Source organism: Dermacentor silvarum, chromosome 1 (genome assembly GCF_013339745.2).
Source record: "Dermacentor silvarum isolate Dsil-2018 chromosome 1, BIME_Dsil_1.4, whole genome shotgun sequence".
NCBI lineage: Eukaryota > Metazoa > Arthropoda > Arachnida > Ixodida > Ixodidae > Dermacentor > Dermacentor silvarum.
In genome coordinates, this window is record NC_051154.1 from 167810714 (window position 1) to 167827287 (window position 16574).

Genomic DNA, 16574 nt, shown 5'->3' on the forward strand with positions numbered 1-16574 from the left:
GCGGCACACGAGATGGTACTACGTTGGAGCCTATAATTGCACCAGTCTGTCGGCAAGTATCTCTGAATGCTTCATTCACTGTCTTTACATCGAGGTTTGGTCTGGTCGCTGAGGGTCGTGCGTTGTTCGTGCTCACGCTTACGTGGCCACGTAGCACCAATAAATAGGAAAATGAATCAAAACACATTTTGCGCTGTCAGCTGGTGAATTAGCCCTGCAACGCATGGCATATACCATGTCATGTGACAGGTTCAGCATTCTTTTTTTCGCACCTAACGCTGGTGAAAATTACATACAAATATGCGTGGAAATGTGGGAAACCTTCCCACCCTTAATTTCGTCGTTGCTTTTCAGCACAATGATTTTCAATCTAAAGGTTTAAATTGACCCGTAATTGAGAATGTTGGCACATTCAAATGAAATTGTAATTCGAATCATTCAGCCTTGTTCAGAGCGTGTGTGTCTGATTATTTTTTGGCGTCAGCGAGACTCAACCGCAGTTGCTGTTACTGTTGTAGCTGCGTCCAGTCTTGCCGAGGAGGCGAAGCGTGATTCATTTGAGAGTTGATTTCAGTGACGAGATAGACCGACAAGCGTTGCTCTGAGCGTCTTTCAATTTAACGAACCACGTGGAACCGCGATTATCAAGCGGCCTGCATCTAGACAGCCTTCCTGCCACCTGCAGGATTGTGCAGCGCGAGAAAGTTCTGGCTCTCTGTCATGATATTGGTGAGTGTAAGAGACTTGCGAATAAACAAGAACATGAAGAACTGGATAATGTAAGCGCTGGTTTCCACCAGCGCTTGTCATGTACAGTTTTACGTCATTGTGTTCGTGTTTATTCGCTGGTCCCTCCCCACCAACATGAACCAACTGCATGCAAAGAACGTTACTGAACTTATTTTCTCCTACCATGGGCTCCTCTCTACGTGTTTCCCCCTCAAAGCAACCTGCGGATGTTTTGTATTACGATATTTCTTTGTTTACCCTACGTGGACACCCGCAGCTCGCCCACCGCTCAAGGCTTACGTTTCAACCACTCAAGCATGGTTGCGGAAAGGCACTGCAGCAGTAAGATAACCTATTTGAAACACTTCTATAACTTCCCGCAGGTATTTCATGCGCTTCATTAACTCTTCGTGATGGCTTATTGAAAGAGTTTCGCAGGCAGCTTATGACGACATAATACATGTGTGAGATGGTTGATGAACTTTGATACCTTGTAGCTGCAGCGGCCTTCGTGCCGCGGTTTGTTGAGCCTTTCAAGCTCCGCTATACGCTTCAAAGCGCAGCCTCACCCAACGAGGTCACGCTGACAAGGAAGTAGGTGTGTCCCAGAATGACCCAGGATGAGCTCCAGAAGCGCATGCCGTGAATGAAGCGCAGCTTCATGCTGTCCGATTCGCTGTCCGCTTCTGTGGTGAGCAGCATGTTGGTGTTGGCCACAACCGAGAAGGCCGTCAGGATCTTGGTCAGCGACTCTGCGAGCGCACAGCAACAAAGTGTAATCAGAGCAAGCAAGAGCACAACGAAAGCAGCATTTTCTTCTTTACTAAGTTACAGCTTTCGTGAACAGCTTTTAGAGGACATTGCGCGAGTAACAGAGTCATTGTGACTGTTTGTTATACTCGTAACTTTCTCGAGCTCATATGTAGGATGTCCTAGCTAACATACGTTAGCCAAGCTCTTCAACGAAAAAGAAGATTTAAAAAACACGGTGCAAGATACAATTTTAATTCCTACGGTGTTCGGTCGTCAGTCCTCTGAAAACCAAACACCGTATGTTTTATAATTGTATCTCGCACCATGTTTATTTAACCTCTATTTGTTTTTTTTCGTCGAAAAGCTTGGCTAACGTTAGCTGGGGCACACAGTATACCGACGGTGAACCAGCAGGCCCGGAGGAAGCTCAGCGAACAGCGTGACAACTACACCCACAGCGCAATTTTATTGCGATAAATATAAACGGATACTCGAGGCGCGTGCGCGCCGGCGCCGTTGTGCCGACCTGGTATCGACGGTGCATGCACGGCCCCGCGTGAAGATTGAAGGTCTCCACAGACGCGCGATTCTTTTGGCTGCAAAATCGACAAGGCCAAGGCACCGTCAACTCAATCGGCTCGGCCGTGGATCTATGTCAGCGTTGTGCTTTCCGCTGCTGGCATGAGCTTTGTGCGCGCACACACTAGCGTTCTCGTGCAGCAGCTGTGTCCATATAGCACCTTGGTGCATACACTGGTCGGAGCGGAATGGATAGTAAGCGTCAAGCGAAATCTATGGAATCCTTTCATTGGCCGCTGCACCAACGCCGACAATTTTCGTCAGTCTCAGCTCGTGCACGACTGAGATGCGACGCCTGTAAAGCTCCTCCCGGTGTTCCTCATGGCGCCAGCCTTGTGGCACGCCTTGTATCTGTCTGCTGCGCCGCAGCAGTTGTATCGTGCTCTGCGTCACGACATGTCACCTCCGCATATTGTTAGAACTATGACTTGCAATTTTTTTGAAAGGAATGCACCTATAGTAGCTGGGTCGGGTACAAGCATTCCTCAGTGTCATTCATTATTGCTGGCATTTCTCGACATTTACCGCCCGCGCAGACTCAGTAGCTATGGCGTCCTGCTGCTAAGCACGACGCCGTGAGTTGATTATCGGCCTAAGGCTTAGATAACGTTTGTTTTATTAAGGGTGCGTGGAAGACAAGCATGTTCTTCATGTTCGTTCAGATAAAATCGAGCGGGAACTGCACGCTCGAAATTAAAGTTCGTTTGCGTGATCTATACCATAGTCCACTGATTCGAGACAACCTGCTTTTGAGCGCAGGCGTTGCCGGATGGGCTGGTCACGCTGCTCGTGTTTCTCGCTATGCAACTGGCTTCCATCGATTCCTTTCATCAACGATACTGCCCTACGTCATACGAGCCTCAGCAGTCGCCAAGATGAAAAGCCGTACATCTTGGCAACGTATGAACGCAATAACTAGACGACCACTGCTATTAATTTTCTTTCTTATTCGAACATCTTGTCCTGAGGCATATGGGAGTATCCGAATGAAAGCGTGAATGGCCCTCCTTAATCAAGAATTGAAGTAGTGGCTTACAAAACTTATTGTCCGTCAGTCAATGCGTGCTTGCCGGGTCAGTTCTTAATAAGGGGCGTGCGAATATTCGAAACTTTCAAATACTGACTCGCATATTGCCCTATTTGTTTCGAAGACGGAACCAAATAGTCACTGTTCGTGAATACGAATATTTTTCAAATACGTTTGGAATATGTCAAATAGCCAACTTCGCGCGATCGAGAATAAAATTGGAGCAAAAGTGGGATAAATGTCTTCCCAGTAGTCATAGTACTCATAAAACTAAGTTGCGAAGTGGAGCACGCAAAGTCGCTTAGGGAGCCACACTTTTTCGACTAAAGCGTCATATGATTCACACTCACCAATTAGTTCTTATAATATGCGATTAAACTGCTCATTTGCTCCTAATGTTCAGTTTGTCCTAATGTTAAAGACCGCTTCATGACGTGCAATGTAATGATAGAAACATGTTAACGTTGTGAATATACTGGGATGTGAAGATTTTTTTATAATAATGGTGAGAACAGCCTGCTCATTATTCTAGAACTATTCTAAAAGTATTAGATATTCGATTTGACTCGATTAGCTTTTGGCGCCATTCAATTTGTATCCAATTTGGTCTCGAAAATTACTATTTGCACACCCCTACCTCTTAGCTTGGCAGCACTGAGAATTCTGTCTGTTGTTTCAATACTTCCTGGACAGAGCCACATTTCATCCTCCATATAGAATGAATTCATTCAGCTGTATCAGTTTGTAAAAAGTGTTTCACGTCTGTGACGAAGGTCTGCACGCAGTGAATAACTTCTTTTTTACGATATCTAATGTGTGCATAGGCCTCCTTTGAACTTACCTGGAAGGCACTTCTTTTTCTCCTCTGGCAGGTAGTAGCGAGCAACGTCATAAGCAGTTGCGAGTAGAATAATAACAGCTAGAACACCGAGGAATATGCTGCATAAAGAAAAGAATAAGAAAAACAGTAGCGTTAAAAATCTCCAATTGTAAGCAAATGTTGTACACACTGAGAAAAAGGCAGACATTGCGCACCTAAGCACAAGGTGGCGGGTTGGATCCCGACCGCGGTGGCCGTATTTTCATGGAGCAGGAATGAAAAAACGCATTGGGTGCATGTAGCGCAGATGGTCAAAATTATTCCGGAGTCCCCCATTATGGTGTGCCTCATAATCAGAACGTGGTTTTGGCACGTAAAACTCCAGAATTTATTTAATTTATTAATAAGGGAGACAAAAATGCACCGTTTCAAACCTTGTTGACGCAAGTGAAATTAAATTCTGGTGTGTTACGTTCCCAAACCACAATCTGAATATGAGGCACGCCGCAGTGGAGGTCTTAGAATTCATTTCGACAACCTGCGTTCTTTAACGTGCACCTAAGTTGAAGTACATGTTGACGCATTGCGTCTTTCTTTTCGTTTCCCGTCTTATTTTGGCTGATAGCCGCCGTGGTTGCTTACTGGCTTTGGCGTTGGGCTGCTAAGCATGAGGTCGCAATCAAATTCTGCCCGTGGCGTCCGCATTTCGATGGGGGCGAAATGCAAGAGCGCCCGTGTACCCTGCATTGGGTGCACGGTAAAAAAAAAAAAACCCAGATGGTATAAATTAATCCCGAGTCCCCCACTACGGTGTGCCTCGTATCATTGTTCTTGCACGTAAAACCCCCCACTTTAAATATTTTGGCTGATATATAAAATTATACACATGCTCAAACGAATGTACACATGCACTCGCGCACACACACGTGTACACTGTGCGATTTGGTGTGAAAGTGATCAGCTGAGCGTGGACCGACCAGATTTACGTCACCCTTTATACGATAGTAACCTGCATTTACACTGAAGATCACAGTTCGAGTGATGGTCAGAGTGAAGGCCACCGTGGCCAACATATTGCGGCTATAAAAAAAAAAACGATTTCAATTCGTGTAATATTGCGATCCACTCGAAGACGCTGAATGAACAAACACTGATAGCACATACACATGTCAGACGACGCACTCTATGCCACGCCTAGATGATCCTTAAGAAAATAAATTAAATTCTGGTGTATTACGGCCAAAACCGCGATACGATTATGAGGCGCACGGCGTAGTGTGGGGCTCCGGGCTAATTTTGACCACCTGGAGTTCTTCGGCGTGCACCCAATGCACGGTAGACGGGTGTTTTTGCATGTCGACCCCATATAATGCGGCCGACTCGGTTGCGGTTTGATCCCGCGCCCTCCGGGCTTAGCAGCGCAACACCAAAGCAACTCCGGTGGACCTTAGAGGATCCTGCATGAGGTGCCGTTTGAAATCGCCCAAAGAGTCTGCAATCTGACTGCATTGCTAGTGAACAGGCTCCGCTCCGGCGTGGATAGAAGGGCTCGCTCGATGACCATTTTGCCCTTCCACGAAAGGATACAAAAAGCGACGGCTGTGCATTTATTTAGTCGGTGGTTTCTCATACTCTCCCCTCCTGAACTGGCCACGTTCGGAGCTGTTGTTTATAAGAGGGGAGGGGGGGAGGAGGGGGGAGGGGAGGAGGGGGAGGGGGGAGGATGTCTTCAACAAAGACGGTATGCAGAAAGCTATTGAGATACGCTTTCATGATGAAAGCCGGATTGCCTGACCACACGCCAAGCACGCCACCCCAAATAACAAGGATGAAAGACGAGGCACGTCGTACACACCCCAAATACGCGAGCGTGCACCACACCCACAAACAGACTCAGCGCAAGCTGTAGACTGTGTGGTTGATGACTTGGTCACGAAAGAGTCAACATTGTCTTTGTGTAGCGTGACCAACGATGTAAGCATGTGCTCTGGCGCCTCCAGAGGGCCGACCAGCTTACCATTTACATGCAGGCTGGTATTTGTTGAGCTGTGTGCTTGGTGGCAGAGTGGAAGCTTCGGCTAAACCTGCCTCTACGCAGCTTTCATTGTGCTGCCCAAATAAACAATGCATCGCGATTGCCTCAGCGTCTGAGTGAGAAGGCGCGCACCTCTTAGCCCAATTTACTCCGCCCAATCTGTATGAAGGGTGGGGTGGCACCTGTGTGTTTCTCCCTTTCCTTCACTCTCTTTTAGCTTAAAGCAGGATTTAAACCCTCTCCGTCGTTCCTGTTAGCTCTTAGTGCAGAAGCTTAATGATTAGCTGGAAAACGCTGGCCTCTGAATCAGTTAGATCTGAGAGATCCTGTGTGAAACGATCGAGGCAGTTGACAGGAGTTTCAATCTGCGACGAGCTGTAGGCTGATCCACGTCTGTTACATTTGGCCCCGAACAGACACTCGTGAATTTTGTTTTCTTTGATATCACTCAATGCAGGCATTATTCCTGTAAGACAGCTAACCATCGAGAGAGAGAGTGAAGCTGACCTTGCGGGACATGATAGCTTTAGTCCATGTGAAAATAAATATGCTTCATGTCGTTCATCACACTTTAGTTTTCCCAGCGCGGAAAATACGGCGGCACTGCATGCCGAGTCATGAGGGGAAGGAATTTCACTTGGCTCTTGACTTCACCGATCCACGCTCAACGGCTTGACTAAATAGGCAATCAGCAACTTAGAATGTTATTAGGACGTGTAGGTTATTCAGATGAAGTCACCTAAACGAGCTTCTCGGCTAATATCTCGTACACTTATAGGCTACTCGATATAGCATGAAAAGGATGTTGTTGCGCGTTATTCAAACCAGTGTGACTGGCCTGCCTTACGATGCAAGATTACTTGAACTTGATGGAGAGAGAACAAAAAAGCCATGTCAGTAGTGCACGCAGAAACAGTGTACAGCGCTTACTGTCATTATTACTTTGAAGGAAAAAGTGTTTTACTCGAAGTACGCGTTATCGGCTAATGACCTAAATATTTACACCGCTTTTATCTTTTCCAGAAGCCGATGTGGAACCAGAAAGAAACTGCGTTCAATGTACCGGACAAGGTCCGTCGACCTGAGGGCTATTAGTCGTGAACCGTGCATCGGCAGCGCGACCGGAACCAAAGGAAAAGCGCACGCAATTAGGAGGGCGTAACTCCTGCAAGTGTACAAGACGCAATTTTCTCGCCGTTTCCGCTTGAGTGGATGTCTTCACGTGTTTACTGTTGTGTGGCACAAAATAAAGCGCATTTCTTTTTACGGCGTTCTCGGCGGTTGCACACTTTCGAGAATGCCAGTTAAGCAAATACACGCACGTGCGTAAGGAGACGGGCACGACCGCAGGGCAGTGCAGGCAAGGTTTGAAGCATTCTGCCATGTCAGGGGGAGCGCTTAGTAAAGTGAAACCGCCATAGCCAGCTCATATAAGCGAAGTGTCAGGCCGCGTGAACGAAGCAAGTTACGCATCATATATGTGCGCACAAAAGCAACGGGAACGACAGGTGTGGGCTGCGAATACTGCGCACATGTCCGGTTCACGACATGGCGTTGCAGAAGGGGAAGCTTGTAGTTACAGGCTGTACTTGAACAACTTTACCTATGAAAGCTACACACTCTGTCACAAAGATGCAGTAGATGCGGTTATTACAGTCGTTAGCAATTATGTAATCATCAGTCGGCTTCAGGTTAAGGCTGTGATGACTTATAGTGGAGGACGCTCTTGCGAACGTGAGGTATGCCTCAAGGGAAAGACAAGAAGATGAATGAATAACAGAGTGCAGGAGGATCACTGAATCGATTTGGCGTCTTGTGGTGAGCTAAAGTAAGCTCTAGGAGGGGAAAGCAGACTTTAGTGAACAAAACCAGTGATGACTACAACAAATAAAGCGAGTTGTCTTTTTTTCTTTTCCTTTTTTTAAACCTGATTCAAAATTGTTATTGGCATGCTGCTTATAAAGGCTCTATACAAGCGATGCATAATCTACAACAGGATGAATCAAAATTTTGTGCGTTAATAGTTTAGTGTCTTTCGGATCGTTCCATATGATACGCTTTAAGTATCCATGTTTTTTTTTTTTTGTCCTTTTCCTGTTACGTAATGAACATCCCGTTACAAAGACGTGTTTATGAAGACAGCCCCAAGGGACTAATCTCAAATACCTTTGAAGCTGCCAAACTGTTGAAGGAATAATCTTAATGCGAGGGAGCTATAATGGTAGAATTCATCATTGATAGCATTTTGCAAATGTTATTTAATTACGATCATTATTTTGCTTTACCCATCCGTTTATTGGACAATCCACAATAGGGGCTATGAGTCATGGGATGAAAGGATCACAACACGACTAGCCGAGGACCGTGGGCGTGTTGCACTTGCTGATCCCAGACCAGCCATGTACCACTGAGCGCGCTCGCAAGGGCAAAGGGAAATGCCCTCAGACAGCGCATATACATGAATCCTGCAAAAGTGGGCCCAGTCAGCTTGCCAGACTACCTTTCAGGGTGGTGCAAACGCTCGCCGGTCGGGCTGAGCGAGTGCCCATTTAGCCCTCCTGCATGGGTAGTTTGACTCAATTGGGCCGGCATGGCAAGCAGAATGTAAATCTCCCTTGGATCGAGTCGGTCGTTCACAGCCAGAGTCGAGGACCGGACGCTTTGTCCTCAAGCTCTGTTTTCACGCCCTAACGGAGGTTGCTGCTGATATCTGTGCCCACAAGAAGGATGTACACGCTGTGTGTGTGTGGGGGGGTTGTGCTCTCTCAGTCCGACCTGTGCCACCAGTCACATTTGAACAGCGAGAGAGACATAAATATTTAATGTTAATTGGAGTTTTTATCCTAGCTACAGGCTTGGCAGCCACTATAGGCGCAATATACTACGATGAGGGATGAAAGAGAGAGTGCACAATATTAGCGATAAAGTAGCTGCAGCTTGAAAAATGTTGCGGCGGGGTCCTTTAGCAAGGTGGAAAGCAGCCTTGGCAAAATGCGTATAGTTAAACTTATACTCTGAATTTATACGTCACTTCGCATTTGCGTAAACCAGAGCCCATCGCTCGTCGGCCCAGAAGGCTGTGAAGGCACTTTTGTGCTTCTTGAGGGTGATTGGCCTGTGTGAACGCCTTTGACTTAGTGGTAGCCTCCGCGTGCGTGCGCGAATTCACCGCCACTTTCTCTCTCTCTCTCTCCCTTTCTCATCTTTCTATTCTCCTTTTCCCGTCCCCCACAGTAGGGTAGTCAGCCAGACGCTTTTCTGATTAACATCCCTGCCTTCCCCCTTTCTGTCCTCCTTCTCCTCCTCCTATGAAGCATCTCTATTTCCAAAGCAATGATGTCACTAACTGTTACGCATGGAGTTTCACGGATGTTGCGAGCTGAGTCTTCCAGGTTCTGGACAGCAGCCTCTGCTATCCCATTTCCCCTCAGTGATGTGGCCAAGATGATGTGTACGTGAGTGTCGTTTTTCAAACGCTAGGAGTCGTTTCCGTCATGCAGCGTGCTGTACCGGCTGCTTCCCCAATCGTACGGACAGTCAGAACCATCTCAAACAGATTTCACTGTCTATATAAACATGAAAAAGCTTCTCCACTGCAAATTTCGAACTACAAAGGTCATGGCGCCGTGAACGAGCACATTTGGAGCTTTTATAATAACTGGATTGTGCGCTAAGCTAGCTGCATTAAAACATTCAAGAAAAGACGAGTTTGTCAAGCCTATAGCTTCGAAAAGTGCCTAATGAGCTCGCAGGGCTGCTTGGGACATTGCTTGAGAAAAATAACTCAGAAATAAAATATTGTGCGCATGTCGTGCTGCAGAGAATATTTACTGTCTAGGGGGAGGAACCTAGTACCGGTACATATCACGAGCTATGGAGAATAAATACACGTGTAGTGCACAGATGTAGTGCGTTACGTGCGTATCCGCTATATATAGCTGTGCTAAACCTTAGCTGTTCGGGCAAAGAACAGGTTCGTAATTCACGATTTGTTAACTTTAAGGACATTTTATCTCTACTTCGCATTGAATTCACCTGGCAGGCTGACTGACACTCATTTATGCCAGTTGGTTAATCTATTTCCAGCGGTAACAGAGGTACACGAAGAAAAAAAAAACCTCTTGTTGCTTGATTGCTCACTGCATTCGATGAAGTATATATAGCCGCACTGTGCGTTCACGTTGGGGGAGGGGAGGGGTGGACATTATACGTATAGGAACGTTTTTCATTACAAATACTATTGCATTCTTCTACCTTTCCACTAAGACTTGGAGCCTATATCTTCGGAAAAACTGAAAGCGTGAGGAGTGACGCTGTTTTTGTATAGTAAAGTTGGGACGGTATGACATGGTAAAAAAAGGCTCGCTCACAGCAGGCCGCGCTGGTAGGGCTTGGGCGGTCGGGCCTCGTTGACCTGGCATCCGCGCACCACGGTGTGGAAGCCGTACCGATGTAGCAGCGTGGCCGCCATGTGGCGCAGCTCGGTTCCCGAGCACTTGGACGGGATGCATATGCCCATTTGAATGCCGAAAAACAGGTCCTGGTTTAGCCAGTTCATCGGGTTGTTGGCGCCCTGCGTGAGTAGCGCGCTGCGGCTTACGGACTGCCTTGGACCATGACGGACGGCTACTATGGAGGCCACCCTGTGCTTATTCTTGGGTTTAATGACAGAAGGCTTTAAATCAGGGTAGAGCACGCAGGAGCGCCATAGACCAGCGGTCCATGTGTCCACAATGCTCTTACGGCCTGCGAAGATGTTTGGCCGCAAACAAGGGAGCCTCGCTTAATACTCGCCCACTTTTCTCTTTCAGTCACCAGAACCACTAGCAATTCTGCCCTCAGCAACGGCACATGCCAGCGTGCGGCCTGCATTGAAGCATGTAATCTGCCCGCAGCCAGCTACATGATCTGTGTTTGATGTCGCTTTCGTGGACAGCGACGCCTTAAGAGGGAAGTTAAGTTCTGGAACTTTTATCTCAATACATGGGAACGGAGAAATCGTTTTTCTCGGCAAACACTGCACGGTATTTAATGAGGCCTGCTGCATTTGAAAGAGAAAGTTAAACTCTAGTGATCGCAGGTGCAGTCAATTTTCAATTTATGACCTCTGTTTAGAAAAAATTCTTGCTAATTGCAAAATCTGAAAAACTGAAAAACTTGAAGTATCAAGTTTACAGCTCTGTAACTCAGCAATAAAAACGATGTCACAATTCTGTGAACTGTAGCTAATAATACGTCTAAAGTGGACAAAACTGATGCATTATACACCGCTCTGAAATATACCCCTAATTTGGGCGTAGAACATTTGGAGACATTTTACCACTTCGACGTAAACTGTAAACTTATACATCAAATTTGTCCTCTTGAGATACTCTAACAGGTGCAGTTTACTCAACTGCGATATCTGTTTTGGGGGCAGAGTTACGGATTTGTAAATTTCGTGCTTCTTCTTTTTTTTTTGAGCTCGCTGATTTTTGCTCATTTTTGTAGGAAATTCGAGGTAATCATTGTTCTGTTTTCTAGAGGTCTATTATATCTTCAAATGCAACAAATTCTATTAAAATCGTTCCATCGGTTGTCTTATAAAAGCATTTGATGTATTTGAAAAGGGAAATCGGAGTTGGCACCGAGTTAAAGCTTCCTCTCGATGTCATTGTACTGTCTATAATTCGTTCACTTGCGCATAAGGTAAAACTGCGGATGCACTATGTATATCACATGTGGTGAATCTTGCCTTACGGTGCCTGATAGTCTACAGGTAAAACGCATGAAGAAAAGGGAACAGTAACCTGAGAAATAATCATACTACACTTGCTGCAGTAAACTTCCTCTCTGAATTTTCTTTCTTTCTCTAAAGTACAGAGTCGATTGGATAGCGTGAATGAGGGAAGAATCGGCTGGAAACATAAGTGAACATGCGTTCGGCACGAAACCACTGCTTTAATGCATAGACATGGTTCGAATTATGACTCCGAGGTAATTTTTTAAAGAGAGAATGAGAAAGTTTGCTGGGTACGTGCTGACCTGACCACTAAACCAGCGGGCACGCTGAAAAGAACGAAAAGTTAGAACATAAACACACAAAATAGTCCTGTACATTACGCAGAAGTTACGCGCACTGCAAGCTACTTACAGACTTGTCAAGTACTGTGTCCGTGAGAAAACTCACAAAATTAGCAATGTTTCTCTCCTCATCTTCTGGACAATATCCTTGTGAGCAGTGCGAAATTGCACATGGGTTATAGTGAAGCAAACGGTGCTCTTTCTAGTAATGCATTGCGCCTAAGACACCGTACTCTGTGACCGAGATTTAAATTCCTTTTCTTTTTTCTTTATTTCAATTTTTTTTCGTAAGCTCCGTGTAACTAACCTGCATACGAGCGTCACAACTGTCCGCCTTAGTTAAGCAACCACTCGCGGTGGATAAATCTATAAGGAAAGTGGAATTCGGTCTGTACGAGGATTGTCCGCCTAGAAACATGTCCTCTCTGTCCGGTTGAGGGACAACAAGTTTTTTGCTCGGTTGCAAACAACAAGGAGCGGTACGCGTACCATCATCTCGCCTTGCTCCTGGAACTTGGAGATCATTTTTCGCAGGAACGGGACACCTTTGGGGTTCACGAACAGGCTGCAGTACTGGCCCGTGAAGTCGACGTCGCCGTAGAAATCGCGCACCACCACGTCCAGGCACTCGTCGAAGTTTCCGAGGTCGGCTACGCTCCCTTGCAGCATGCCCGGCGGAGGCTTGCCGTTCGAGTCGGCCACTGCGTCCACAAAAAGAAAGCCTGAAGTGCACGTTCGCAGGGCTGCTTCGGCGATTCACACAGAACGGAGAATAAAACTAAGCTCCACGGACGCGCTATGCCAGCGCTGCGTCACGTGGTAGCAGTGATCACGGCGGTCCTCATGTGGTCATGTGGTCAAGGTGGTCATTTTTAGATGATGGCAAAATGAGAAACCTCCATGCGCTAATTGCACGGTGCATGGTAAAGAACCCCATATAGTCGGAGAAGAGAGAGAGAGAGAGAGAGAGAGAGAGAGAAATATACTTATTTTAAACAAAAGAAAGAAATGTAGAGGTCAGCACTTATGTGAGAAGATACGGGGTTCTCTATTCGCTATTGCAACTTAGGAGATGGGGCAATGACGAAAGGAGATAAAGAGGGGCTGTGCGCTCGGGAGATAAGGAACGCTCTTATTCGTAGACCAGTGAGTATACATACTATGCAAAAATATATGCATAAAACTGGCTGTTTCAACGAAGGTGTAAAATAATTCTGAAAGACAATATAGTAGAGATATATAAATTATTTTTCTGCAGTGATACGATATTCGCGCCGGCAGATATAATAAATTATGTGGTAATGACTGATGAACTAGTTACTTGTTATTTACTCAATGTATGTGTAATAAGATAGCTTAAAGGCACGGGCTACAACTGCTGGACTGCCAGGCATTCAGTGTTCAGAGCATGCGAACTTATAGTCGCAATTCTTAGTTCCCAAAAGATGCCACGAAATACAGCGGTGTTGCGCATAGTTCTGTCTCGTGATGCGTACGGAAGACTCTTTAGCAAATTAAGAGGAAGGTCAATGCATCTCGCCGCAAGTTGGAGGACGGATGTATCTCAAAACTTATGTTAGCCTCACGACACCTACTAACTGAACATGCTTCGAGCATCGACCGTCTTCAGTTATGCAAATCCGTCATGAGACCGCGAAATAATTAGGCTAGATGAAAACCAGTGACTATTGGTTGAATTAACAAGCGATAAGATACTATTTAAAATGTCCACTGGCGCGATATAACGTCTCACCGTGAAAAAACTGCGTTATGTATACCACACTAATTTTAAGAATTTAAGACAAGTTATTAGCGAAAACGCTCGGTATTTGCATGCAACAAGGAAAATTATGCAGCTTGCACTATACGTGCTGAACTGATCTTTTTGTACACAAATCTAATTTTGTAAGTATGGCGCTAGACAATTATATGCATATATGGCGCACCACAACCCAGACATAGCATAACTTTATTTAACCATGTCCGAATTAGCCCAAGTCTTTTTGTGCTGACGCGTCAGTCATAGTCGAATGATTTACCTTTAGAAAATAAACAATTTTTTCATGTGCCATTGTTTTTCTTTTGTATAGAATGCCACCTTCCTCTTCAACAACTTCGAGGGAGCAATGGTCAAAGGACACGCTGACTTGTCACGCTTCCATGTGTGGGGTCTCACACGTGCTCTTGGGACAAAGGAACGACAATACAGTAGTGCAAACAATCAAAAGGACATTTATTGCACCTTCCATACACTAATGCATGCTATAGCTGAATTACTACGCATAGAACATTTACATGGGCGCACGACAAATCAAGGAAGTCCGACTCACCGCTACCGGACAGCGAGCGAATATGTTCGCCTGCATGCTAAACACCAACGCCTAATCGTTCACGTGTACGGTCACGCGAATGGTGGCGCGTTCGAACGATCCGTGTTCGTCGATACCGGTGCCCTGCTCCTAGCCTCGCGAGACGGTCTCGCGAAGCGTGGATCGGCGCACGCGCGGAACGTCCGCATCGCTCACCGATCCCTCTTCCCAAAGGAACAGCCTTCTCCCGTTTGCGCCCGCGTAACCCCCGCCCTCAGCTGGCGTTACCAGTGCAACCAAACGTTACTAGACTATAGCCTAGTAACGTTGGTGTAACCCTCGCGCCCTCGTAACATCCACGCCGACCGCCGCCGGTGCTTAGCCACGCGAAGAAGACGAATTACAGGCGACGCGAACTATGCGGGGATAATCACACCACCGGGGATATACCACCGGGGATATACGTATAATTAGCAGTGTTGTACGGAACGGCGTTCCTGGAACTAGTTCCTTTTGGGAGGAACGGAGGAACGCCACCGTTCCATTAAGGGTCGGTGGAACTGTAACGGTAATGCGTTACGTTTATGAAGGAACGGCAGAGGGAACGGCGTTCGTTCTGTAAACGTTCCAGGGCATTGAACAGACGCACGCACGTTACACAGCCCATCACGCATGGCGGATGGGCGACCACGTGAGGCGCAAGGAACATTACCGCTTGGCCGTCACGTGACTGTGGGCCATTTTTTTCGTGAGTTCTCCGCTGTATTTTTTTATTACTAGGCTTCAAGATTGTCACGTGATGCTCCCTCCTGTAGTTTCTTTCCTTCATGCCGGCCTGCCGCGGGCAAAGGAACCATGACGTCAGGATCGCAGCGCCACTCGAGGGACTTCGCGGCGGATGGAAAGCTTCCAGTCCTTACGTTCTCACGGGCACCGAACCCTTCCAGTCGAGGGACAGGAGGAGCTGTCGCGGTACTTGCTGGCACTAGTTGACTACCCGCTGTCGCAGATGAAGAATTTTGAGGGATTGAACCAACGTTTCCTCAAATACAACACTGCAGTACCCTCAAGCGCTTCGGTGTAACGGCTCTTCAACATTGCCTACGAAGTGCAGACGAAAATATCACCAGCCCTTCCCTTGTCGAGAAAATGGGGGTAAGCGAAGCTTGTGGCAAGACCACGCTGTCGCAGACGTTCTGCTTCTTTTGCCCTAAACTCAGGGTCGGCGGCTCTTCGCTGACGTTTGGCTTCAACATCGCGTTTCCGCAACTCGGGGTCCGCGGCTATTCGCTGACACTTCGCCTGGGCTTCGGAAGCCCTCTCGCTAAAATCGGCCAGTACGCGGCGCCGTCGCTAAAACGCAGCACTCTCCTCGGCGGAACGCACCACGCACGGCCCTCCCATCCGGACGCCGAAACTGATCTGAGGCGAGGGAAGCCCGGCGGAGCGCGCGCCAAGCCCCTTTCCTTTCCCTCCCCGTGACACACCAAACGACCCTGATTGGTTGTGCGCATCACGTGATCTGGCGCCCGCGCAGCTTTCCCCGCGCCAGCTCTACTCTGGGAGCAGAACTGAAATGCGCGGCCCCGGTATGAGCCCCACGTGATTTCTTTCTTTCTTTCTTGTCCCTGGCTCATACGCGCATATCCAATGCGGGTATGCTCCACACGTGATTTTATTATCGTTAATTGTGACGTAACTGACGAGCATGTGATGTTATTGATGTCATGACCTATTAGTCATGTTAATCGTACATTCGTACCCTTCCGTGCCAATTTTGGTAAATACCAAGGGAACGAGACGCGAGTTTTCGACACGTTTTCGATAGGGCTTTAGCGTGACACCACCACCGCCGCCAACACTTGTGAGGCAATACAAGCTTCGCTTGAAAAACAGGTTCGTCTGTCAGGCACCACCATCGAGATGCAACACTTGCTGAGTTCAAACAAGGGACTTAACTAAGTTGCGAATATGTGTTCTGGACATTTTTTCCCACTCATAATGCAATATTGAATTAGCATTCATTAAACGCCTATGTATTGTTTCTTTCGATGTGGTTTTGTGTGCAAGAAATTTAATTATATTGGCGTATGTGAGTAACTTTTTATTTGCACATCTGAAGCGCAGTATCCTATCTGCGTATTTGAGGACAGAAGTGGAAAGTGCCATATGTGTTGCACTTGTAATAGACGAGCACTGAAGTTGCAGTTAGACATGTCTGGAGTATGTCCGGTGCTCCCTGAAAAAAATCTTATAGAA

At 46.8% G+C, this 16574-nt stretch overlaps 1 protein-coding gene across 1 annotated transcript in view; it reads right to left on the minus strand.

Annotated features, from left to right (window-relative positions):
• Positions 1–16574, minus strand: part of LOC119434385 (nose resistant to fluoxetine protein 6) — a 71747-nt gene that overhangs the window by 9790 nt on the left and 45383 nt on the right. Inside the window, exons 2-5 of the mRNA XM_049672995.1 lie at positions 12496–12707; positions 10314–10516; positions 3930–4027; positions 1299–1481 (exon numbers count right to left, since the gene is read on the minus strand). Coding sequence (XP_049528952.1) covers positions 1299–1481; positions 3930–4027; positions 10314–10516; positions 12496–12707 — 696 coding nt within the window. The remainder of the gene's footprint in view (positions 1–1298; positions 1482–3929; positions 4028–10313; positions 10517–12495; positions 12708–16574) is intronic.